The sequence below is a fragment of the Alexandromys fortis genome, unplaced genomic scaffold, assembly GCF_014885135.2.
Source record: "Alexandromys fortis isolate MF-2015 unplaced genomic scaffold, M_Fortis_MF-2015_v1.1 scaffold_2_1_26212458, whole genome shotgun sequence".
Taxonomy (NCBI): domain Eukaryota; kingdom Metazoa; phylum Chordata; class Mammalia; order Rodentia; family Cricetidae; genus Alexandromys; species Alexandromys fortis.
Window position 1 is genome coordinate 8,804,257 of NW_026067930.1, and position 24,307 is coordinate 8,828,563.

The window sequence follows — 24,307 nt, forward strand, 5'->3', positions numbered from 1 at the left end:
TTTTTTGCAAGTCGGTCTATAGTGGCCTGGAGGTTGTGAGAGGGCTCTGATATTTCCAACCTCTGTGAGTGTAGGGAGTGAAAGATTCAGACGAACACAGCTGGTTCACTGGTGCACCTGCCTCTGTGTCACTTGCCTGTCTCTGATCACCAGTTGTGGGTGGATGGTGTCACATAGCACCACAGGGTTCTTTCAAGAGATGACCTGGAGAGAAATGCTGAAGCTACTAGGAAGGCCTCAATGTCCCCAGATGACCTAGGGAGGGCAGCCAAGAGCTAACCACATCCAAGGAGGAAGCTGTTGCTCCCAGGAGATGTGAGTCTTGGGTCTTCAGAAGCCTTGATTGACGGCAAAGACTACAGACAGCATGGAACAAAGGCAGGGTCACAGAAGGTCATAGAGGCTCACAACCATCTACACGGGAGGTTCAGAAGACAATGGCAGGGAAAATCAGCTCACAGGGAGCTGGGGCTTGGAACCAAGATGGAGCCTGTCTTCTTGAGGGCAGAAGAAGGATAGACGTGTTCTTTGCTTTCATGGGAATGCACGGGGAGGACTATGGATTACTGAGGACTGGCCTCAGAGTGGAGCAGGAACGAGAAGGGATTTGGGTGGATCACTGCAGGTTCTGTGGTCAATCCAGAATGGGAAGTTGTTAGCCCACCACACTGGCAGCCCCAGGAGGTGGCCGCTGTGCTGAGCCTTCAACCTTCTTTCTGCCTTTATCATCCCTTGGATGATGGCTTAATTCAGGCAAACCTTTGCCTTGTGGTTATACGATGACTGCTATGTAAGCTTTGCTGGGTCAAGTCTGTTACCCAACTTGACAAAGTGAGTGAGGTTGGCTCTGGTTGGTATCATCTAATATTACATGACATCCGAGAGGTGGAAGGTGGGAACTGACCTCAGCCCGTGAAAGAGGAAGGGCGAACATCAACAGATGCTAGAGTCAAGGGAGCCACTGCTTTGTGCATTTGTGTGTGTGTCTGTGTGTTACTATTCTATCGCTGTGAAGAGACACCACGACTAAGGCAACGTCTATTAAAACAAAACAAACAAAACAAAACACAAGCATTTAATTGGGACTAGTTTACAGTTTCAGAGGCTTAGTCCATTATCCTCCTGGCAAGGACCACAGCAGTGCTATGGAGGTGGACCAGTAGCTGAGAACTATATCCTGATTCACAGGCCAAGGGATGGGGCGAGGAGCAGGAGAAAGAAAGACCAATAGGAGGCCATTTACCAGCTTTTGAAAACCTCAAAGCCCACCCCCAGTGGTTTTCCAACAAGGCCACGCCTCCTAATTTCCTAATTCTAATCCTATTAATGAGTTCCATTTCCTGCTGATTTAGCATTCAAATATTGAGCCCATGGAGTCCATTCTTATTCAAAATACCACATTGTGTGTTCCCACAGGAAACTGAGGTTGTCCTTTGAAATGGGAGTGATTTCTAGGAAACCTTAAATAAACAAGTATTTATTGCCTGTAGGATAAATGAGACCCAGGAATAGGAAATCTAGGAAGCTCAGGCCAGATGCAGAAAACAAAGTCCTTTTCAGGGAGGGTGGCTGGGGCCACCTGTCCCTGGAGAGTGGTGCACAACCTCCCAGGGCCCTGTCTTCTGCTTCCTGACACAACTTTGCTTTGCACTCCCTTCCCTTCCTTCTCTTCCTTTCCCCTCCCTTTCCCTCCCCTCCCCTTCTCTTCCCTCCCCTACCTCTTTTGGCCTCAGACATCTCCTGTTGCCAGTGCAGAGCTCTGGGTGACCAAAGGACTGTGTACTTGGGCATCCTCAGAACAGGAGCATGGCAGGTGTTCACCGCCAATGAGTCAGCCACACTGCTGCTGTGAATCTCACCTGATGAGCCTCTGTCTGTGATCTCTCCTCAGGAGCAGGACATTGAGACTCTCCATGGCTCCCTGCACGTCACACTGTGTGGGACCCCCAAGGGCAACCGTCCAGTCATTCTCACGTATCACGACATTGGCATGAACCGTGAGTTTGGAGAGCCCAGTCACCTGGGGAGGGAAATGCCAGCGAGGGAGGGCTGGTGGTAGTCAGCTTCTCTTTCAGCTTCGGGGACTTCTTGGAGCTATTCCAGAAGGAACTCCTGCCTTAGCCTGGAAAATCCTGAGTCACACTGTGTGTGGTCCAAAGCTATTAGTACAGGATGCTCTGGAGACGGGAAGCAAGTGACTCTGCCACCTAACAACCTGTTATAGTGACTTAAAAAAAATGCGTGCATCAGACTTCGATATCACCACAGAGCTGTGCAGCCATCAGCACAAACATCTTTAGGACACTATAGTGACTCTGAGAAGAAGCCTTGAACCCTTTCTCCCCTGCCCAGATCTCCCACACTCTCCAGCCCTACTGAGGACACTCTGTCTCCTTCTGTATGTCTCTAGACTCTCACATAAGCACACCCCTCCAGTGTGTGGTCTTTCACGATTGGCTCATGACTGGCCTTGTCCATGTTTTCAAGATTTTTATGTGCTGTGGACTTTGGCAGTACTTCACTTCTGAATCCTACTGAATAGAAACACCACTTGTTAGTCTGTATTTCTTCAACAAATATCATGGTCAGGCCTGTATAGCAGTACCCCACTCCCAGCACCAGCTTATGTGGAAGTCACTGTTCCATTGCTGTGAAGAGACGCCATGACCAAGGCAACTCTTAGAAAAGAAAGCATTTAGTTGAGAGCTTGCCTACAGTTTTAGAGACTTGGTCCATGGTCATGGCAGGGAGCATGGAGGCAGGCAGGAGTGGTGTTGGAGAATTCGCTGAGCACTACATCCTGATCTGGAGAGACGAGAGAGAGAGAGAGAGAGAGAGAGAGAGAGAGAGAGAGAGAGAGAGAGAGATTTGGCCTGGCATGCACTTTTGAAACCTCAAAGCCCACCCCCAGTGACACATTCCTTCCCCTAAGGCCATACCTACTCCAACAAGACCACTCCCAAATCCTTCTAATCTTTTAAAATAATTCCACTTCCTGATGACTAGGCATTCAAATACGTGAGCCTGTGGGGGCCGTTTTTATTCAAATCACCACACTGGATGGTGGATACTAGGGCTCTTTGAATTTAACTGTGTTATACACAGTGTTGTAGTGAGTGTTGGCTCATTGACTTTTAAGATGACAGGAAGTAACAGACTTGATGGCCTATGCTTGTCATCCCAGCATTTGGGAAGCAGAGGCCAGGGGATCATTGCGAGTTGGAGACTAACCTAGATTACATAGTAGGTTATGGGTCCACCTGAGCTACAGAAAACAACAAAAATCCAGGTGTGGTGGTGCACCTCTCTGTAGTCCCAGTCCTTATGAGTAGAGGCAGGAAGATCAGGAATTCAAGGGCAGTCTCAATTACACAGCTAGCTGTTTTTGCATCAGCCCCCTAGCAAGTGTGTGTATGGAGGGGTCATTCTGGGAGATCCAAGTGGATACTTCTTGTTTGAAAATCATGTGTGCCTTGAGAGATGTCCCAGGTCCTACAACCTGGAAGTCCCAGAGAAGTGGTTATGCCTTGTACTAGCCCCATGGTGATCTTGCCTTAGAGGAGGAATCAAGGAACTTAAAGCCCACCCAGTTCTACCCTATACAAGATCTAAGCTCTGACTTCTTCCTGCCTCTGTCACCAAAGGGAGGCCTGGGGGTGAGGTGGGAAGAATTGTATCTTTCTTTGAGATAGGGTTTCAGTGAAACTGTGGTCTAGAACTTTCTGTGTGTAGACCAGGTTAGCCTCGAACTCACAGTAGCGCACATTCTTGGGAGCTCTACCCTGCTGCTGCTAAGTGAAGGAGTAACTGAGTGTGCTTTGCTGTAGCCCCCTCTCCTAACTTCTTTCTCATGTCCTGCAGACAAGACCTGCTACAACCCCCTCTTCAACTCTGAGGACATGCAGGAGATCACACAACATTTTGCTGTCTGCCATGTGGATGCCCCTGGGCAACAGGATGGTGCCCCTTCCTTCCCAGCGGGGTAAGAGCAGAGACCTTCACCCCAGGAGCAGGTGGGGGTGCAGGTGGAGTGGGAAATGTCAATCAGCATAAAATAAAAATTAGCTGTGGTAAAAATACTAGATTTATTATTTCTAAGCTGGGCATGATGAAGCGTACATGGAATCATAGTGCTTAAGAAGCTGAGGCAGGAGGTTCACTAGTTTGAGGTTAGTTTGGGCTCATTACAAAACCATCTCCAAAAAGGTTTTTTATAAAGAAAAGAAAGAAAGAAAACCCAAAACAATATAGCTTATTTCAACAACTTTTTATGGCTACCATGTGTTTAACATGGCATTTACCCTTTAACTTGTTCCTTTTTCCATTTGTGTATGTGCACTTATGTGTGTATACATTTTTATATGTGTGGGTGCATGTGCATTTATGTACATTTATGTGTAGATAACCAAAGTTGATGTGGAGAATCACTCCCAAGTCTACTTTATTCATTGAGTCAGGGTCTCTCTATCAAACCTGAGTTCACTAATAATGGTTAATCTCCCTAGCTGCTTTGCTTTACGGACGCCCTGTCTCCACCCTCTGTGGCTGGAATTACAGGCAGGCCACCATGCTTGCCCAGGATTTGCAGAAGGTTCTCAGGATCCAAACCCTGGTTCTTATGCTTGTAAGGCAAGAGCTTTAACCATTGAGCAATCTTTCCAGCCCTATTTGATGGGATACATTGTAACAACTGATGAGCAATCTCTACAGCCCTATTTGATGGGATACATTGTAACAACAGTTGAGCAATCTCTCCAGCCCTATTTGATGGGATACATTGTAACAACAGATGAGCAATCTCTCCAGCCCTATTTGGGATACATTGTAACATGGTGTGGCTGCCATCATTCTCCAGGATTCTTCCTCTGTCAAGATGGAGATACTGTGTCCAGTAAACCCTGACTCCACATGCCAGCTAGGCTGGCTTGAGACAGTTGTGTCTCTCCTGTGCAGACCCAACGGGGCAGTAGAGAAACCCTAGACAGGGAAAAGGAAAAGGGGAGGGAGGGACATGACCACTGCCATGCTTCCCAATGACAAATGTCATTTTCACTTAATCCTTATCAGGCAGTAGTCTGTGGCTGGGGTTATTAGCTTAATCTTGGTGAAGATGCTAAGGCACGGAGAGGGCTTCAGAGCTTACAAAAGGCCATACAGTAGAGATAGAAAGTTGGGCTTCACTTCTGCTCTGCACTGGAGGCTTCTGTCTCTGGTCAATCAAGGTTCCTTGTCCAGGGTACAGATGCCCTCTTTTGTCACTGGTTCTTTCAACTTTTATCAGAGAAGGGAAGGGACACCTAGCCCCTCAGGGACAGGCCCAGGCCTAAAGAACTTGTTCAACAATGGGGTACAGTGAACTCTTAATCAGCTGACAATACCAGGGCTTTCTCCGCTAAGTCAGCCTGGACAAGTGTCTGCGAGATAGGATGGGGATGTCATGCGGAGGCTCTTACTCCCCAGGTGAAGCCTCATGATGCTCCTAGACTTGCCTTTCTCAGAGAAAAATGTGAAGTTTATCTGCAGATTAAGATGTAAGGTGTGTGTCCCCAAGTTTACCAGGCGACCTCAGTGTGCCTAAGGTAGAAAGAACATGTTGGAACAGGATGTGGCTTTTCCCTGCTCTCTGGAGTTGAGACTAGGTGACACTCCCTATCGTGGTTGTCACCAAAGCAGGATTGGGGATAAGTGTCTCCTCCCTTTTGGAATCTACTTCTTGCTTGGGAATGTCTTCACACAGCGGATGCCAAGGGGTGGGAATGTCATGCCTGTATTGCTCTGTGGAAGGGTTAGCTGGTGTCTGTGCTTTCAGAATATCCCAATACAGACAACTTGTTTCTTCAAGGGTCTGGGTTCTCAAGCTCTGCCTCTCCGTGTCTCTCCCAGGTACATGTACCCCTCAATGGATCAGCTGGCTGAAATGCTTCCTGGAGTCCTTCACCAGTTTGGGTAAGAGCCAGGGACTCTTTCTTCTAAGCGTGTCAGCTTGGTCAGAAGGGAAGATACAGCCTCCTTCTCTTCCTTAGCCTGACCACTAAAATACAGGTTGGAATTTCAGATGAGTCCAAAAAGGAGCTTGCTGCGGCTGGTTCCCACTGCTTCTCCCAGCTCAGCATCACTCTTTGTCCTATAGTCTTGCTTCTTTAGTGTCCCCAATGCCCACTTCGTCCTTGCTTTCTTATCCCATAGAACCTTCTGGAATAGTGTTCTTGAGAGCTTGGCTTCTGTCTCCAGATTCTCATTCTGCCCCTGCAAGCTCCCTTTCCATTCTCACTGCAGCATCGCCTAGGGTTAAACCCCATGGCTCCCCAATTTGTTCTCACTCCAAGTTTCAGAGTCCAGAATAAAGCATGGAAGCAGGATGAGGCAAATTCTTCATGGGGCTTCCTGTAAATGCTCGACATCTCAAGAGTCTGGCTGCAGCAAGGGGGAAAGGAGCAAGATGGAAGAGGCTCCCTAGGTCACAGCTGGACTTGGAGGGCACATCAGGGCTGCCTGCCTTTCATGGAATGAGCTAGCTTGTTGGCATCCTCAGCAAAGATATCTAAGGGGCAAAGCTCTTCAGAGCAAGTGAGGGAAGTTGATAGGGGTAAGCAGGGGCTCTATCATGTCTCCCTTCAGCGACCTGAATGTCTGTTTGGTTTCCAGGCTCAAGAGTGTCATTGGCATGGGGACAGGAGCTGGTGCCTACATCCTGACCCGCTTTGCAGTAAGTTTCTCGACAGTTTGTAAAATTATATTTAAAAAAAATTATTTAGGTGCTGGGGAGCTAGCTCAGTAGGAAAGAGTGTTATCATGCAAGTGTAGAGACTTGAGGCCTGGGGTTCAAATCCCCAGAACCCATGTAAAGACAGGCATGGCTGCAGGTGCCTGTAACCTCAGTATGGAGTGGATTGGAGATAGGTAGAGACTCTGGAGAGGTCTCTGGCTGGCCAGCCTAGCCTAAAAGGTGAGCTTCCTTATTTGATGAGAGACCCTGTTTCAAGGGAACAAGTGGAGAGAAACAGAGATAGACCCCTGTGCCTTGCCCTGGCTTCTGCATGGTTATGCTCTGTGTGTCTACCTGCACGCTTGTGTATGTGACCCACACACAGACCCACAATAAATAATGAATAAAATTTGAAAAGTGTTTAAAAAAAACAAACAGGAAAAGGAAATGAGCTGTGCTTCCATTTCCCAAGGGAGAACCCCCGGGGCCATTGTGGCATGTGCCACATGGGTACCTGTGCATGTACCTCATCCTTTCATGCTAACAGCTGAAATGCCACTGGTAGACGGGGTCACTGGCCTTGTTTCCTGGGTAGGAAATGTGGATGGCTTCCCACTCATAGCTTCCTCTGATCCTGCATTGTGTTAGCTCAGGGTTTTGTGACCCAGGTCCTCTGGGATCCTGGTGGAGTCTACCTAAGAGTCAGACACATAAATGTGGCATGCCCACTGCTGGCACTGTGGGTAGCCTTTGTGACTTTTCCCTAAAGTGGATCATGTCATCCAACACAAGGTATTTTGATGCCTGCTAAGTGCAGCGCCTCGATAGTGCTCACGCATACTGTTAAAGTGCAAATGAGTTTGGGCATCAGCTTCAAGTAGATGCTGGATGGGTCTTAGAGTCCAAAATACATACGCATTCCAGGTGACAGAGCCAGAGAGCATTACTGGGCCCTTCTCACTCTAGTGTGGCTTGGCTGTTGCACCACTGGACATCTGAGATAACCGAGGCTCTGTGAGGTGAAGGGACATGATTGACAGGTCCCCAAAGTGTGAGTGCGTTCTTTCTTCTTCTGTGGCTTCTTCCTTCTGCTCTTGTGAGGACCTGATCCACTTTTGCCTGAGCTAGACCCTCCGTTCTGCACTGACAAGGCCAGGGAGCCATCCACACCTGCTCCAAGTTTCCCCTGTTGTTGGTTTCAAAGCCTCAGTGTTTTTCTCTCTTGAGTGTTATAGCTCACATTGTGTCTCTGATTGCAGCTCAACAACCCTGAGATGGTGGAGGGCCTTGTGCTCATGAATGTGAACCCCTGTGCTGAAGGCTGGATGGACTGGGCTGCTTCCAAGGTGAGATTTGGCAGGGCAAGGCAGGCAGGTAGGGTCCCAGCCTCTCCCCCCACCCCTGCCAGGGGAGCTCCTTCTTGGCCCCACCCATCCCTTTCCCCAATCCTCAAGAGAGCAACCTTCCTTGGCCTTGTTTAGGCTAGCAACCATTTGCTGCTGCTCAGACAAGCTAAGTAGCTCTGCCCTGTCTGCAGTCCCAAGGGTCCCTGTTGAGTCTGTTGATTTTTTTTTTTTTTTAAGTAATGATTGCTTTTCTTTTTCCTGTAAAGTCTCTAACGATTTCCAAGGATAGGGAGAAGCTTCCAATCAGGGTGGGATAAAGCCGCTCCGGCTGGAGTGATTGGTCTCTGATTGGGATGGTGGTTTTGTTAGTATGGGCAGCTGTTGAGGAAGCAGGCATGAACTGTACCCGTCCCCCTTCCTGTCTGCTAGATGCTGTGAGTCTTCCTAAAGCATTGATAGTCCTGTCCCTGCCTGTAGGGCAGCCAGGAGCAAAGCATCCTCCCTGGTTTTTATTTTATTTTCCAGCCCAGAGAGGGACATTCCATTTGGACCCACTTGGCTGCTGCTCTGCTGTTCTGAGCCAAACAAGGACGGCTGGGGGGGGGGGTGACACTGACCTCCAGCTGAGACAGGCTGTGGTTTCAATGAATTCCCCGTGCCTGTCAAGGCCAGAGGGCCGGACATACCTAGGGCCTTTGGTATGCCAGGAGTAAATGCCAGAGTCTGTGATGCCTGGCTGCCTTATTGGATCCTTACTGTGGGAGACTTGCTATGTCCTGATGGCATGGTTTTTAACACCTCCAGTTATAACCAAGAGACCTGAGGTTCAGGGCCTTCAGCCAGTCGGGTGCTCTTTAGCTTCAGCAGCCGTCAAGCCAGTCCAGGATCCTAGGTCAAATGTTCATCTTTCTTACCACCTCTAGCCAAACAGGGCTACCTGTGATATCTGCCTTATCTGTTGAGCACCCACAGTGCACACGTAGCATTTATACAGCTCCTGTTGTATAACTGGTAGCTTGGATTTTATGTCATGGTCTGAGCATTTATTGAGCATCAGCTGCAAAAACTACTGGGCTTTTAGATCCTGCTGTATACAGTCTTTTTGGAGGTGCTGTGGGGAGTCATTAGTGACTTCAGAGACTGCAAGGAATTCACAGACCAGAAACTAGATGGGAGAGGAGAAGCTGGGGGATGACAGAGGAGGAGGAGTTAGAGCCAAGTGTACCCTGCCTAGTAGAGAAGGGAGGTCATACGTTGGGGTGATGGGGCCGTGGTACTGAGGACTTGGGAGCAGGGAAAGCTTGGCCTCGCTAGGCTGGGTTTCCACCCCACTTGCTGGATGTCTCCTCCATGTGGGCTCTAAGAGGGAGGAACTGGATGGAAAGCCAGGCCTGGTTTGCCCTGGGTTGCAGGTTCAGGAGGGGACCAGAGACAGGAGCCCTTCTGCCACACAAGCCGTTGTGTGAGATAACTGACTTCTCCTGAGGGAAGGTTTGTGTGGACTCACAGGTTTGGAGGGTTTAGTCCCTATGGCAAGACCAAGTCATGGCAGTAGGCCAGCTTGTGGCTGGTGGCAAAAATAAAATAAACTACCTCCCTGCCCTGGAGGCCTACGGTGGGCTTCTACCTTTTAAAAGTTCCCCCTTACCTCTCAATAGTGCTAAGCTAGTGAGCAGGTCTGTACTAAAGTGGTCTATGGCATCCATCCCAGAGCCAAGCTCTGGCCAGGCTGTCGTGGTGACCTGGGAGAGGCTCAGGGAGCCAGGTGTTACTCTGCCCCCAGGGCCCTGGGCTGGCTGACTTTCTTTCTCTACTGCTGAGTTCCAGTTGCCATTTTTTTCTTCGTTCTCCCTCCACAGATCTCAGGATGGACCCAAGCCCTGCCAGACATGGTCGTGTCCCACCTCTTCGGCAAGGTGAGTGGTGGGGGTGTCTTGCTGTCCTCGCCGAGCAGTTAACCATGTGGCACCCAGCACAGGGCAGCCACATGGGCAGGTGACACACACAAGGTACAATCAAGGGGTGACCCAGGCTGGAGTCTGTGAATTGTGTAATATCGGCTCACAGTCAGCAAGCCACTCACAATGCTTTCTACCCATCCCCTTTTGAGATTTTTTTTTGTATGTGTACAAGGTCTTTTGATCAAATGTACCCTGAGTTTTTCCCCTTCAGCTTTTCCTCCCAGCTTAATGTGTGTGTTTTTTAAAAATTACTAGATCCTGCTGGTACTGCTATTATAAGCAAGAGGATAGGGCTATCTGCTGGCATGGGCAGCCTACCTGGGGCACCATCCTTGAAGAAAACTGATCCCCCTCCTTCCCCCCAGCAGCCATCAACAGCCAATGGCTCCTCAGCCAGGGGTGGATCTTCTCGATAACCTGTCTTTGTTGAAGCACAATGTGCGGCATGTATGCGGCGATCAAATCCAGCAGCCCTCAGAGTGACTAAGACAGGCAGAAGTCTCCTTCACACACCCCCTTGTGTCCTTGAACCTCTTCTCCTCCCAGGCACCTCTGGTCTGCTCTCTGACACTCTAGATTTGTCCTTGAGTCCCATACTCTCTGTGGCTGTGTATGGGATGAGAGAGTATATATACTTTTGGCTCACATTCAAGTTCAATGTCTGGAAAACCCCTTGGTTGCCCAGACTCCGCGATGCACCGCTTTTCTGAATGGGGCATTCTCTGCTGCTGAGGTAATGAATATGATGACACTTTGATGCCCCCTGAGTTTCAGGGCAGCAGAAAACATCCCCCTTTGTTTTGGTGTCACCCTGAGCTTGTAATTGAAATGACTCAGAGCAACCCGAGGGTATCATCACACAGTTCAGACTGTCCTCAAGTCCCTGAAGTCTGGCCGGTGCCCCCAAGTTGTGGCTGTTCATTTTGGTCAGATCCCCAGGTGTCTTTGTCATGGCTTAGCCTCCTTGCTGACAAAGGTTCCTTCTGATCCTATAAGTGACAGGAACAGATTGCTGGGGGAGGGGAGGGGGTCCTACCGTGAAGCAGGAATCCTGAGTTTAGATGAGGCTCCTTCTGGGTGCCCATCGCTGTCACTCAGTAGTCTGCACTGACCACCACAGACATGCCATGAACCTACATCACAGTTGTCTCTGCCTCAGCCATGCTCTTCCTCTCTGCCGCTGTGGCTTGAGCGATGACAAGCCTTTCCCTCTGTCCCCACAGGAAGAGATGCACAACAACGTGGAGGTGGTGCACACGTACCGCCAGCACATCCTCAACGATATGAATCCCAGCAACCTACACCTGTTCATCAGCGCCTACAACAGGCAAGAGCCCTTGGGCAGGGGTGGGCGTGGCCATGTCTAACTGGGGTCCCCATCTGCCTCCTGCAGCAGGCCTGCAGTGGAAGCGAAGGCCAGGGCTGTGCAGCTGTAGGTTAGTAGAGTGGAGTCTAGGGAGGACGATGACTGGGTGGGTGGATGCTGCCTGGCCCTTAGCACTGAGTGAGCCCTGCCAGGATCTGTCTGATGCTTCTATCCAGACTGTGGGACCAGGTGAGTAGGAACCAGCTGAGCAGTCAGGGTGGAGAGTTGAGACCTGTGCCCAAGGCTAACTAAGAGTAAAAGCTGCTGTGGCAACAGAAACACTGTGGGTATGTAGAACCCTGGAGGCTGCTGGGAAGCTTGAGGACCTTGTTAGGAGCTTTCCTGGGGAGGGGACTACACAGGGTTATTAGCATCAGTGACAGGTTCTGGAAGGCGCACTCATGCAGCCTGCAGAGGCGCCTCTGCTGCACTTCCAGCACAGGAGCCAGGAGTGAGCCTTGCATGCATCTAAACTCAGACAGTGCCTGGGACTTAACCTCCTTGCAGTGAGTTTGCATTTGCAATGACCTTAGCATCTCTGATGGGCTTTGATGCTCTTTTCACAATCCTGTCAGCATCTCCGTGCAGGAGACCTGTGGCATTCTCACTGCTGTCTGAAGATGCAAATGGGTACCAACAAGAGGGGGGTGGGCTCCTGGATGGACAGTGGGAATCACAGGAACGAACTGGTGCCTGCACAGCAGCAGATGGAAAGGGGCTGTTACTGAGACCATTTCCTGGAGAGGAAGCAAAAGCACAGAAAGGTTTAGTGTTCTTCACAAGGTCACACAGCTAGGAAATGGCGGGGTATGATTTGAATGCTGCAATGCTGGCTTTGGTCTCAGAACTTCAGAGGGGGCAGAGGGGTCAAGTGTTCACATGCTGGGACCAGGTCCACCCTGGACGTCTGCTAGCACAGTGGGACACTAGTGCAGGCTTTGGGACACATAGAGAGAAGATTTAAATTTTAGAGATGTTGAGGTTTCAGAACTGCTGGAGACAGCCTTCAGTTAGGAGTGGAGGGATGCCAGGAGGCCACTCTAAAGCTTTTGCAATGGTGGGTGGTGGGTGGACACTCTAGCTAGGGGGACAGGGACATTTAGTGAAGACCTGCTTTGTTTCCCTGTAGAAATAATATTAACACTGATAAATTCCAGAAAAAATGAGGAAGGCTTCATTAGAAACAGATGAGACCTGTTGACTCATAATTACTTCTACGGACACTAAGTGGTCATGGGGTCTTGAGAGCTACATGACCTCAAAAGATGATCTGCGGGTCTTCTAGAATGGTCTAAGGTGGGATCTTCAGTACTGGCATGGTGGGAGTGGCTCCTGACACAGGTCTGCCAATGCTAACTATGTTCATGTTGTCTACAGTCGACGGGACCTGGAGATTGAGCGGCCAATGCCTGGAACCCACACCGTCACCCTGCAGTGAGTGGCTTCCTTCCCCTCTGTGGCCAGGCTATCATGCTCCACTCAGGGCTGCTGGTGCAGGCGTCTGCTGGGTGCCAGAAATGCCCCCGTAGGGTGGAACACTTTGGTAGGGACAGCTGACTGTATCTTACCCAAGGATCTGATTTGAACCTCTCCTTGTGTAGCTGGTGTCAACATCGGGACAGGGAGTTTGCGACCATAACGGGAGCCTTTGAATCAGGAGGCTGACTGCTTCTGTTAAGCACGTTCAGCACCAGTGGCCGAGTTAGGCTGTGCTTCCCAAAGCCTAGAGCTGAAAGATACAGAACCTGGCATAAGAGAGTTCTGTATATTTAGTAGTCAGTGGTTGCAGCTGACACATTCTGCTGGCAGTGATGGTGTCTTTCTATGGTTCCCTGTGTGCACCACACTGTCGAATACTTGTGGACCTGGCCAGTGTCATTTTCTTTGTCATTCATGCCAGATGGTTTTTTTGTTCTCTTAATCCCTGGAAAATTCCTATTCCTCCTTCCCCAGGTACAGGTTGCCTTGGAACAAGCATTAAGACACAGGAATCATTGGGCTGAATTTTTTTTTTTTACCAAGATAGAAAAAACTACTAGCCCACTCTATTCAAAGTTCAAAACAGAGGATGCTAGTGTAGGGACCTCGAGGTGCTAAAGGTGCTAGGAAACCTAAGTAGCCCTTTAGAATCCTGCTGCAGCCCAGAGTCTAGCATGTAAAAACCTGGAGCTGGCTCCTGGGATGACTCCTCTTTCCCTGTCCTGTGCAGGTGCCCTGCTCTGCTGGTGGTTGGGGACAACTCTCCTGCCGTGGATGCTGTGGTAGGTATCACTTCAGCAGACCCCGGATGCTCATCTGTATGAGTCTCCCTGTTTTTCCCTCCCAATGCAAGGATATTGTTTAAATGCCATGCCAGCCTTGGAACAGAGCTCAGGTCAGCTTCTCAGTGTGACCCCCAGTCCTGGCTGCCTGGCCACCAGCCTCCCCTGCCCTCCAGCTGTCCATGGGCACCTCATCTACATGGCAGGATTAAAGCTAGGCTTCATGGCTAGGTGTTCTCCCCCAGTCTCGGCACCAGGTGGGCCTTTCCCTTAGCAGAAAAGCAATGCTTAGAGCTGGGTCACACAGAGCTTTCTGCCTTAGTTTCCCCTCTAATTCCCACCTGCAGTGCTAGGGAGACACAGAGAGGATGGCCTGCTTTCTGACATCCCGACACCTGGGGAGATGTGTGACATGAGGTTGTTACTCAGAGTCCAGACTGTTGCTTTGCCTCTCTAGTGCTCCACGGAGCTGGATGTAACCTGCTTGGCTTGTCTCCCGGTCACAAAGAGCTAGCCATGGCAGGGCCAGGCTCCAAAATCACAAGTGTTTAACAAACCAATGCCCACCTTCTTTCTTCATGACTGAGGGGACAGGGGTGTTCTGGATGGTGGGGCGGAGTACAGGGGAGACCAGGGCACTCCTGACTTCAGCCATGAGTCAAGCACTTACCTAGTCTTTCCGCTTGTGCAGGTGGAATGCAACTCTAAGTTGGACCCCACGAAGACCACCCTGCTCAAGGTATGAGCAACAGCGGGGCTGCAGCTGGCAGAGTTTAGAGGCCCCCCAAATGTTTTCAGACCTGAGCCGAGCTAGTTGAAGCACAGGACTGTTCTAAGAGCCTTGAAAGTAAGGGTTTGGAGTTGGGTGTCATGCATATCCCTGTATTCCCAGCACTCCAGAGGCAGAGGCAGGAGGATCTCAAGTGTGAGGCCCACCCAGATGACACAACCTTTTTTTCTAGGCTAGCCTAGACCATACTTGAGACCCTGACTCTGAAAGGGAAGAAGGAAAGGACACATGGGGATAGGGAGTTAGTTAAGGAAGCAAGCCAGCTTGGAGTCAATCTGAGGCTGCAAAACAAAGTGGTCCATTCTGGGGACCATACTGCAGGAAGGCTATGTACTTCTGTACATGCAGCTGGGGGAAGATAGACTGGGACACAGGACCAGAGTCTCCTTTTCCTAGAATGATGCAAGGACATCCCTGCACCAGAGGGATACACCACACCCCCGTGTAGTGAATGGGTGCGAGGCTCATCAGCCTCCTCTGGCACTGTCTCCTGAGTTCAGTGTGATTGCTACCTTGTGCTGCATTAAGTTCTGCAGAAATCCTACAGCATGCAGTAAGGGCTTTTTGCACCCCTAAAGCCACCTGTGAGTGGCAGCTGTGCCTGGGTTGTGCCACAGGCTCAGGCTCTTTCCTGAGGATCTTCCCCACTGGTATACTCTGGAGGCCAGGATCTTGAAAGTTCCATAAGCTGCCCTGGCTTCCTAAATGACGTAGATGAGCCAGGTATGCTTTCAGGGGTTACATGGAGTGATTTGCAGGGGTTTGTTGCTATGTGTAAGCATCAAGGAGTAGTTGCCAAGGAAGATAATGGATTATAGTCAACAGCAGCACCCACCCACAGTCAACCCCTTTAGAGCAGAGTCGGGTAGGTAACCCAGGGGCAGAGCACAGACTGCCGCAGCTATGATCTAGGTGTTCAGTGCTAACCAGCCTCCCTCCCTTCTAGATGGCAGACTGTGGCGGCCTCCCGCAGATCTCTCAGGTGAGTGAAACTGTGTGGCTTTCTCACTCAACACCTGTCGCCTCCCACTGGTGGGGCGTGTGTACCTTTGTGACCTAAGAACTCCCTTTTCCCCACTCCTTCTGTGTGGCATCTAATGGCAGTTTATGCATATATTCTCATAAAATGTGCTTTATAAATGTTGTAGATTTACTAGATCTCCATCAAGCAGCTTTGGGGGATTGGGTAACTCTGAGGTCTGCAGGCTTAAGAGATTTGCCAGATAAACCTGGCTTGGCCGTGGGGGTCAGAGTCTTGGTTGTCTTGCTCTATCTAGCCAGGGGCTACTGGGAGCTCAAGCCCAGAATAGAGGGACAGAGAGACTATAACACCACAATGTGGCTTGCAGAAACAGGTGGCCTATGATGATCTGGACCTCCAGAAACTGACCGCATATTCCCTCTCTTTCCTACAGCCTGCCAAGCTGGCTGAGGCCTTCAAGTACTTTGTGCAGGGCATGGGATACAGTAAGTATGGCACCTTGGACACCAGGCAGATGTGGGGATGGTACTGTCACAGCTAGCCGTATGGGGCGGGTGGAGGGGGCTCTGTCATCTTGGGTGGCTTTAGTTCTCAAGCATTAGGCAGGTCTGAGAAAGGAGCCATCACAACCATGCATGGCTGAAAGAGGAATGAATCAGTAACCAATTTGGTTTCCATGCAGCACACATCACATAGGACGTCGACACAACTAAGGTGGTGACAGCGTCTCTGAGCAGTGTGGTCTCAGGAGACCTCATCGTGTATCCAGCCCCTTAAATGAGACGCCATTATGTATGCATGAACAGTGGATCCAACATTTATTTAGTTTTGCATGAGAATCATTTAATGATTATTTGGGGGCAGGAGTGAGACAGAATATCCCTAATGGTCAGGCTGGTCTTGAACTCATAATATCTTCCTTCTTCAGTTTTCCAAATGCTAGGATTACAGAGAAGAACCGCTATACTAAGCTATGACTGTCCCTTTAAATCCCTCTCCCCTTCAAAAAACAATGGCCAACAGATGAACAAGGAATACCCCTAATTTTGACATGCTTGCTCAAAAAACCAGAGTTGTAGCAAAAGTGGGGAGGAAGATTAGTACATCTTCCCACTCCCTTCCTTTAAGCATCACAATAATCCTGCAGGAGAGGGCCCAAAGGCTGGTGAAGCCCCAGCTCCATGCAACAGAGACCAGAGTGCCTGAGACCAAAAGCATAATGCCTTTTTGCTAGATCATTAAGTCAGGGAACTGAAGGACCGAGCAGCCTGCTTTAGGGACTTCTTCCTTCCCGCTTCAAGCTTAGAGTAAGTGTATCACTCATGGGGCCTCTTTTTTTTTTTTTTTTTTTTTTTTTTAGAAATGCCAGGTTGTGACCAGGACTCACAGGTTTGGCTGGGTTGCCTTGGTTGACACTGGTTGATTGACGTGTTGGTTACGGTTCTGGCCCAGAGCAGTCCTTGCGGCTCTTCCTGCCTGCTGCTTAGGGCTACCCTCCCTGCGAACTTCTTAGCTGGAAGAGTCTAACCTCGTGTTTCTTCCCACCCATTTAGAAACAGATGGGCCCATTTGGTGAAGCACTATAAATTCCCCGTGGGCCTTCACCCGCACTTGCTTCTGAGCAAGACAGAGTGGGGCAGCCTGATGTGAGTGCCTCAGATGGGGTCCATGTCCCCAGCTGTCCCTCACCAACAGAACACATTCGCCTGTGGACCCCTCTCCCTCCACCCAGCATGCTTTCCCTAGTGGAGATGGGTGAAAACTGTTGGGTGTCCAGTTTCCCTTGCTGAGTGTGTATCCCAGCCTGTTTGCTGCGTATTCTGGAAGGGAAAGAAGCAAAAACTAGGCCTTGGTTGTTCCCAAAATCTGTCTCACTTCTGTCTCCCACTTCAGTCTGACAAATAGGCTTTGGGGGAGATAATAGTAAGAACCACAGACCCAAAGGCGTTGCCGAAAGAGGAGGTTCTGGCTCACAGAGTGTCTTCCTGTGATGCTGGCCTCACAGGTCCCGTCCATTGTGTGCCTGGTGTCATAGGAAGTTGCCATTTCCTGGTGAGGTCATCAGGACTCACGGATTTGGGTGGAGAAATAGAGACTCAGGGTAAAAAACATATGAGCCACAGATGTGCACTGACCCCAGTTCTTCCTGAATTAAAAAATAGGCTGTCAGTTGTGTGGTGGTCCACTTCTGTAACCTCAGCATTTGGGATGCAGAAGCAGAAGGATGTTCAGTGAGTTCAAGGTCATCTCAGACACATAGAGTTGGAGGTCTGCCTGGACTTAATGGATCCTTACCAAAAAGAAAGACAGGAAGGAAGGAAGGAAGGAAGGAAGGAAGGAAGGAAGGAAGGAAGGAAGGAAGGAAGGAAGGAAGGAAACAACAACATCGATTCTTTAAGGAGGGAATTCAACTGAGCAAGGACTAATCCAATTATCCAAATTTGGGTGTCTGCTCTAGGGCACTGCTTCATTGGGGAGTGGCATTAGTCCCCCCAGTGAGTATCCTAAGAGATTCCCCCTCCCCCCAGATAGGGCACTTAAATATCAGGAATGCATTTCCCCACAAGCTCAGAGGCTGCAGGTATGACGCCAAAGTGTGGTCAGGGCTGGCTTACTTTGCAAGACCTTTTCTTGCCTGCTGACTTCTGTTGGCTGCATCTGTCAGAGGCCTTGTGTGGCTTGTGGCTGCATCATACTAGTCTCCATCCATATGGGTTTGGCCCTCTCCTGTTTATTATTATTATTATTTATTATTATTATTATTATTAAAATTAATAAGACTGCTTTTGGTTTCGGGCTCATCCTAATCTAGAAGGACCGCTTCTTAACTAAATATCTCTAAAAAGTATTCAAAACAAGGTCGTATTCTGAGGTTTTAAGTGGGCATGGATTTGGGGGAAGCGCTGCAACCCCAGACAGGGTGAGGATCGTTTTGTTCTATCCTATTCTGTCAGTTCCCTGCTGTGTCATGGGCAGTCGGGGTCTTGCTGAAGCTTGAGAGCTAGCAGGATCTTAGAAGGTAGACAGACTGCTAACATCTCCATAGGAACCATGTGGTGAGACCTTGGGTCCTCCCTGGGATGGGCAGAGACTAGCCTTGCTGGCCTCCATGTTCTCCTGCCTCCTAACAGTATGTTGCAGAGAAGGTTCTGTGACCATACGAAGGTCTTCATTTTGCAGACAGGCACAGGAAAGCTTCAGAAGTGACTCTCCCTCAGCCACCCAGCTAATAAGCACATAACAGACTGTGGCTCATACCCATAATGGCTCTGGTCTCTCGCTATGTGATTGTTGTATACCTTTCCCAAATCTAGGTCCTTTGTGAGGAACATAGAAGGTGGATGGCCCCAAGAATGAAAGCAATAGGGAAGGGGCGTTCATTTGGGTTCATAGAAGGACACTATGGCTGAGACAGGGCTACGGTCCCACACCTGTAGAGGCTTCCCATATCCTAACCACATTGTTTTCTATGTTCCCAGTGCCCTCTGCCAGCATGACCCGCCTGATGCGGTCCCGCACAGCCTCTGGATCCAGCGTCACATCCCTGGAGGGCCCCCGCAGCCGCTCCCATACCAGCGAGGGCCCCCGCAGCCGCTCCCACACCAGCGAAGGGTCCCGGAGCCGCTCCCACACCAGTGAAGATGCCCGCCTCAACATCACCCCCAACTCGGGTGCCACCGGGAACAATGCCGGGCCCAAGTCGATGGAAGTGTCCTGCTAGGCAGTCTGCACATCAGTCGTCCTGGACTGATGGGCTCTCCCTTAGCACCCAACCCCTGCCTGTCACCCGCCACCCTGCGCTAATGCGGTATTAATCCAAAGCTGCTTTTCTACAAATGAACTCTGGCGGTGGCAGACCCAAGCTGTTCAGGCTGCTACCTGGGACCAGAGTGGGTGGTGGTGGACAAAGGAAGAAGCAGTTCGGAGTTCTGTTCTGCTAGCAAGTGGCCCTGGTGGCCCCTCTCTCTATCCTCAGACACCAAACTGCCAAAACTAAGAAAAGTAGAGCTGTAACACTGCCTGGACCCAAGCCCAGGCTGAGCCAGCAGCATCCTGGTTCACGGGCATTTTGCCAGCCCCTCCCCCCTGCTTCCTGTTTCCTCCCCACTAAACTCATTCCTGGAAACAAACTTATTTCTGATTTGAAAGGGGAGTGAGGCAGGGAAGTTGGGCGCCTTATTTTAAGAAGGAAAAACAAGATGAGGAGGGAAAGAGGCGGGATCTAGGGCAGGTAGAAGAAACCAAGTCCACACAATTTACTTGAAGGAATTGGATTTAAAGTTCTGGATGCCAAAACCCACAGCCTGTTTTTCTGACAACCTTTTAATTGCAGGGAAGACTGGTTAAAAAAAAAAAAAAAAAAGTCCGGGCTATGTAAAAGAAAGTGATCCAGCAAATATTGGATGTCACAGTGGTTTAAGACTCCTGCCCTACAGCCTATCTGCCCCATTGTCCTTGGCTCCCATCCCACAGTGTGAATGAGTGGGTTACACCTTTGTCCCCGGGGAAGGTGGTTTTGATTTGTAGTTGCATTCCTTGAGACAGAGAACTCAACAGGTGACAATGATCCTTGTCTGGGATGAGTCTCTAAACTGGGAAGGGCTGGGGTTGCAGTAGATATAGGATTGGGTGATTAATAGAAGAACCCAAGTGCTAGAATCTGGTGGGTGTGATTTCAGTGAACGCCAGCCTGTGAGCTGGAAGCTTTGTCTCCCGTTGTTGACACCTGGGGCTGGCTCTAAACTTGATAACTAAATGTCTCTCAACTGGCCCGTTGCTGGTTCTTCAGAGAGAACGATGTACTCTGGTGGGGGATGGGCTGAGAAGGTGGTTCCAGAAGCTGTACATTCCATGGGAACTCACTTGCCTCTCCTGCTGCCCCTCTTCCTGCCCCTCCTGCTGACTGGGTTAGTGGCAATGCCAGCCTAATGCCCACGCCCTGTACTACTGTCTTTTGATTCTCACCGTGGCTAACCGTGGACTTCCCTGTAGGAAATGTGGTCAGATCAGACCGTTGGGAGTCAGTTATCAAGGCCTGGCAAGTTCAAGGACCTTGGACTTTCTAGAGGAAGGTAGTCACACCCTATAGGCGGCTTGGGAGGCAAGGATCAGTTTACCCACCAATTCCTACCATGGAATCTTCCTCCAGCCTTGTATAGAAAGATCAGGGATCCAGACCAGGGTACCTGAAAGAGGACAAGAAACCATTGTACACGTCTTTCCAGGGCAGTTTCTTAATGACATGTTTGTATTTATTTCCAGACCAATAAATTTGTAACTTTGCAGTGGCTTGTGTCTTTTCCTTCCCTCCCTGTGAGGGTGTGTGGGACACTGTGAAACAGGAAGGGGTGGAGTTTTACCCTTGACACTCAGATCCCCTGTGTGCTCCTTACTGTTGGAGCTCTTTACCACAGACTGGTACTGGCCAGTAGAAATGGCACTGCCAGTCATACAGGTTCCTAAACTTTCAGGTAGTAATACTGAAGAAAGAAGAAACAGGTGAAGGTAATTTACATATTTCATCCCTTTAGCCCAATATATCTAAACGATCACCATTTCTATGCAAACTCACAGACACATCTTTTTCTGTACTAAGGAACCTCCTGTGTAGTCAGCCTAGCCACACACTAGGCATCCCATAGCAGGTCACCATAGTGATGAGAGGAAAACACTTTAACTCCTCACTTTATTAAGCATTTTATAGTTCATGTAAAATCTATAGACTATGTGTAGTGAGTTTCAGTCAGTTTTCTGTGGCTATGCCAGAATCCCTGACATAAACATCTGGAGGGTTTATTTCAGCACACAGTTTTTGGAGTTCAGTCTGGTTGGCTGACTTGACCACAGTGGCCCGATGGTTCATTAATCATGGTAGCAGGACTATGGGAGAGGAAACTGTCACATAATGACAGCCAGGAGGAAAGAGAAAGAGCTGAGACAATGAATATCCAGAAAGGACATAACTGAAAAGCATTTCATTTTTCCCAGCCAGGCCCCGCTTTCTATGGCTGACCACCCCTAGACAGTCCATTCTGTTCTGAATCCTCTGAGGGAGTAGACCCACTCATGGTCAGTGCCCTCCTAGTTGCACTGAGGACTAAGTCTCTAACACGTGAGGGTTTCAGTTTTTTTGGAGCAGGTTCAATTTATATCCAAGTCATTGCACAATCACTCCAGAGACTCCCCATTACAGGTTGTTGGGGGCCCTGTCACTAAAAAGCAAACATTAATGCCTCACTTTTAACTGGGTTCAGACACTAGCAGGATGGCGCTGGTTCTCTCTTAGTGTCTCCTCTGTATCATGGAATACTTCATGATAGAATGTTGTGTCTTATTTTATTATTGTTTGTCTTTTTGCAGGTCTTTCTTACTTGTAGCTGGTTTCAGCATTACGTGTTTCCATGAAGGTCACTCACTTGAGAGCTGTGTAGGGTTTTTCTCATCAGGAGGATGGCCATGGAAATCAATGCCGCTTGTTGTGCAGGTGCACAGCTGTGCTCTTAGAGTCTAGAGAATAATCTCTGTGCTGTTGTTATGGTTTACTTATTTTTCAAGACATAGTGTCTCTCTAGCCTGGAATTCATCAAGTAGGCTAGGCTGACTGGCCAGAGTGCGCCCCAGTGATCTTTCCATCTCTACCTCCCTAGCACTGAGATTACAGGCATTCACCACCATGCCTGGTTTTCTAAAAAAGTGTTTTATGTGTATAGGTGTTTGCATGACTGTACTGCATATGTGCTTGCTTTGTGCCTGTGGAGGTCAGAAGATCTCTCTCTCTCTCTCTCTCTCTCTCTCTCTCTCTCTCTCTCTCTCTGTGTGTGTGTGTGTGTGTGTGTGTGTGTGTGTGTGTGTGTGTGTGAAAGAGAGAGAGATTGTGGAGATTGTGTTCTGGGGAATTGAATTCAAGTTTTCATGATTACAGGGCAAGTATTTTACCAACTGAGTCATCTTCCAAGCCTTCAAGTGCCTTTGCCACATGCCAAGGACATGTGCTACAGCATGGATTCTCCAAGGTGAGATATAGCTTGGTCTTCAGCCAGGATCATGTATGTTGGGGTTCTCCACTACCAAGGAGCTCCTCTGCTTTTCACTTTCTTGGAAGCAAGTCACTAGGTACTCAGCATTTACTTCCTACTGTTACTTATCTTGGAGTATCTTCACTTTCCTTGAACTTCCTACCCTGTGCTATAAACACACAAAATCTATACCATGGTAGAGCCACAGTTCAGCACACTTCTGTTTAGGACATAAATATACCCAAAATGACAAAAGGGCAACAGTCTCAGCACAGAAGGAAAGGAGATGTCAACTACACATTGTCCAGCTTGAGTACCAGCACAGGATAGATGAGGAACCTGATATGTGGACATGGGCAGGTGACCTAGTATCCTCTGTGGCAGAAAGCAAGGCTAGAGAGGTGGGGATGGGGCCAGCTCTTCTACAGCTCTGTGTGGTCCCAGCAGAGGCCAAGGGAAGGCAGTACCTGTTGAGGCCACATGTGAGTTCGAGAAGTCTTTGGAGCCCTCTCAAAAGTTTTAAATGTATAGAACAAAATTTCTAACATTACCGAAGGAATTGGCTATACTGACGTGTGATTATCCAACAATCAATCATAGCACAAACTTTCTTATACTGAAGGGAAGGTTGGGGCAGGCCCCAGCATGCATGCAATTTTAAAGCAAAGGCCAGCATGTGTTCACTGCCCAAGCTGTGCTGAGACACCAGTCTGCAATCATAAGTGGTGAAATTTGGGGGATTTATCCTCTACATTTAAGCAAGAGGAAGTGCTAAATTGCAACCGGAGGCTAGCAGAAACAGAGTCTAGTTGTTCCTCATTCAAGATCACTACCACCAAATTCAATGCATGGATTCCCCAGGACCTGACAGCTAACTTTAGACAAGGGGGGGGGGGTAATGGTCAACATTCAAATGACAGAGAATGTGTCTTAGTTACTTTTATATTGTTGTGATAAAGCCCCATGACCAAAGCAACTCATAAAGTAAACATTTCATTTGGCTTATCATTTCAGAGGGTTAGAGTCCATAACGGCGGAGTGAGGGAACAACTGATAGCTCATATCTTAATCTACAACCACAAGGCAGGCAGGCATGCACACACACACACACACACACACACACACACACACACACACATACAACAAATGGTGCAGTCTTTTGAAATTTTGAAGCTCACCTTCATTTCTGGTGATACACTTCTTCCAACAAGGCCACACCTTCTAATCCTTCCCAAAAGTTCCACCAACTGGATACCAAGGATTCAATATATGAGTCTGTGTGGGTCATTTTTATTCAAACCACCACAAGAAGGAAATACTTATCCAGCTAGGTGAGCATGGTGCCAAACAATCAGCTTTGAAATTTGGGGTCCAAAAGTGCCTGGCCCTGACAGGAAAGCTGCACCAACCAGATATTTGCATGTCTGATGCTATTCAGGGTTAGTGTCCCCAAGGCTGCCTCTCCACCTAAGGAATCTAGTTCCCATGCAGAGAGTTATTTGTGGAAGGCCACGGTTTAAAATTTTGACCTTGCATTTCAGGAGTGATTGCGAGATCAGGAGTTTATTGAGCTCAGCCACACCCAGAGAGACAACCCAGTCTCTTGCTGCCCTCTTTCTGCAGGTCCCTTCTCAAACTCTGGAAGAGCCCTGGGCTTATCTCTAGATGGAGTCACACCTACCTCCTCATGTGTTGAAATAGGAGCGGCGGGGCTGCGTCCCCAACACCCCGGCCGCTTGGCTAGCTCATGCCCGAAATAACAACACACAAACTGTATTCATTTAAGAACTGCTTGGCCCATGAACCCTAGCCCTTACAGGCTAATTCTCGCACCTGGACTAGCCCATTTCTAATGATGTGTGTAAGCACCCCAAGGTGC

The 24,307-nt window shown here is 49.2% G+C and overlaps 1 protein-coding gene across 3 annotated transcripts in view; it reads left to right on the top strand.

Moving 5' to 3' along the window:
- Ndrg1 (N-myc downstream regulated 1) overlaps positions 1-20,700 on the top strand; it is a 43,004-nt gene extending 22,304 nt beyond the window's left edge. For all 3 annotated transcript variants that reach the window (XM_050145033.1, XM_050145035.1, XM_050145034.1), the window contains 13 exons: positions 1,892-1,997; positions 3,862-3,982; positions 5,884-5,946; positions 6,646-6,706; positions 7,966-8,052; positions 9,912-9,968; positions 11,237-11,340; positions 12,757-12,813; positions 13,589-13,640; positions 14,332-14,379; positions 15,377-15,412; positions 15,846-15,897; positions 18,892-20,700. In XM_050145033.1, coding sequence (XP_050000990.1) covers positions 1,892-1,997; positions 3,862-3,982; positions 5,884-5,946; positions 6,646-6,706; positions 7,966-8,052; positions 9,912-9,968; positions 11,237-11,340; positions 12,757-12,813; positions 13,589-13,640; positions 14,332-14,379; positions 15,377-15,412; positions 15,846-15,897; positions 18,892-19,133 — 1,086 coding nt within the window. In that variant the 3' untranslated portion in view covers positions 19,134-20,700. The remainder of the gene's footprint in view (positions 1-1,891; positions 1,998-3,861; positions 3,983-5,883; positions 5,947-6,645; positions 6,707-7,965; positions 8,053-9,911; positions 9,969-11,236; positions 11,341-12,756; positions 12,814-13,588; positions 13,641-14,331; positions 14,380-15,376; positions 15,413-15,845; positions 15,898-18,891) is intronic.
- The last annotated feature ends 3,607 nt before the right edge of the window (positions 20,701-24,307 follow it).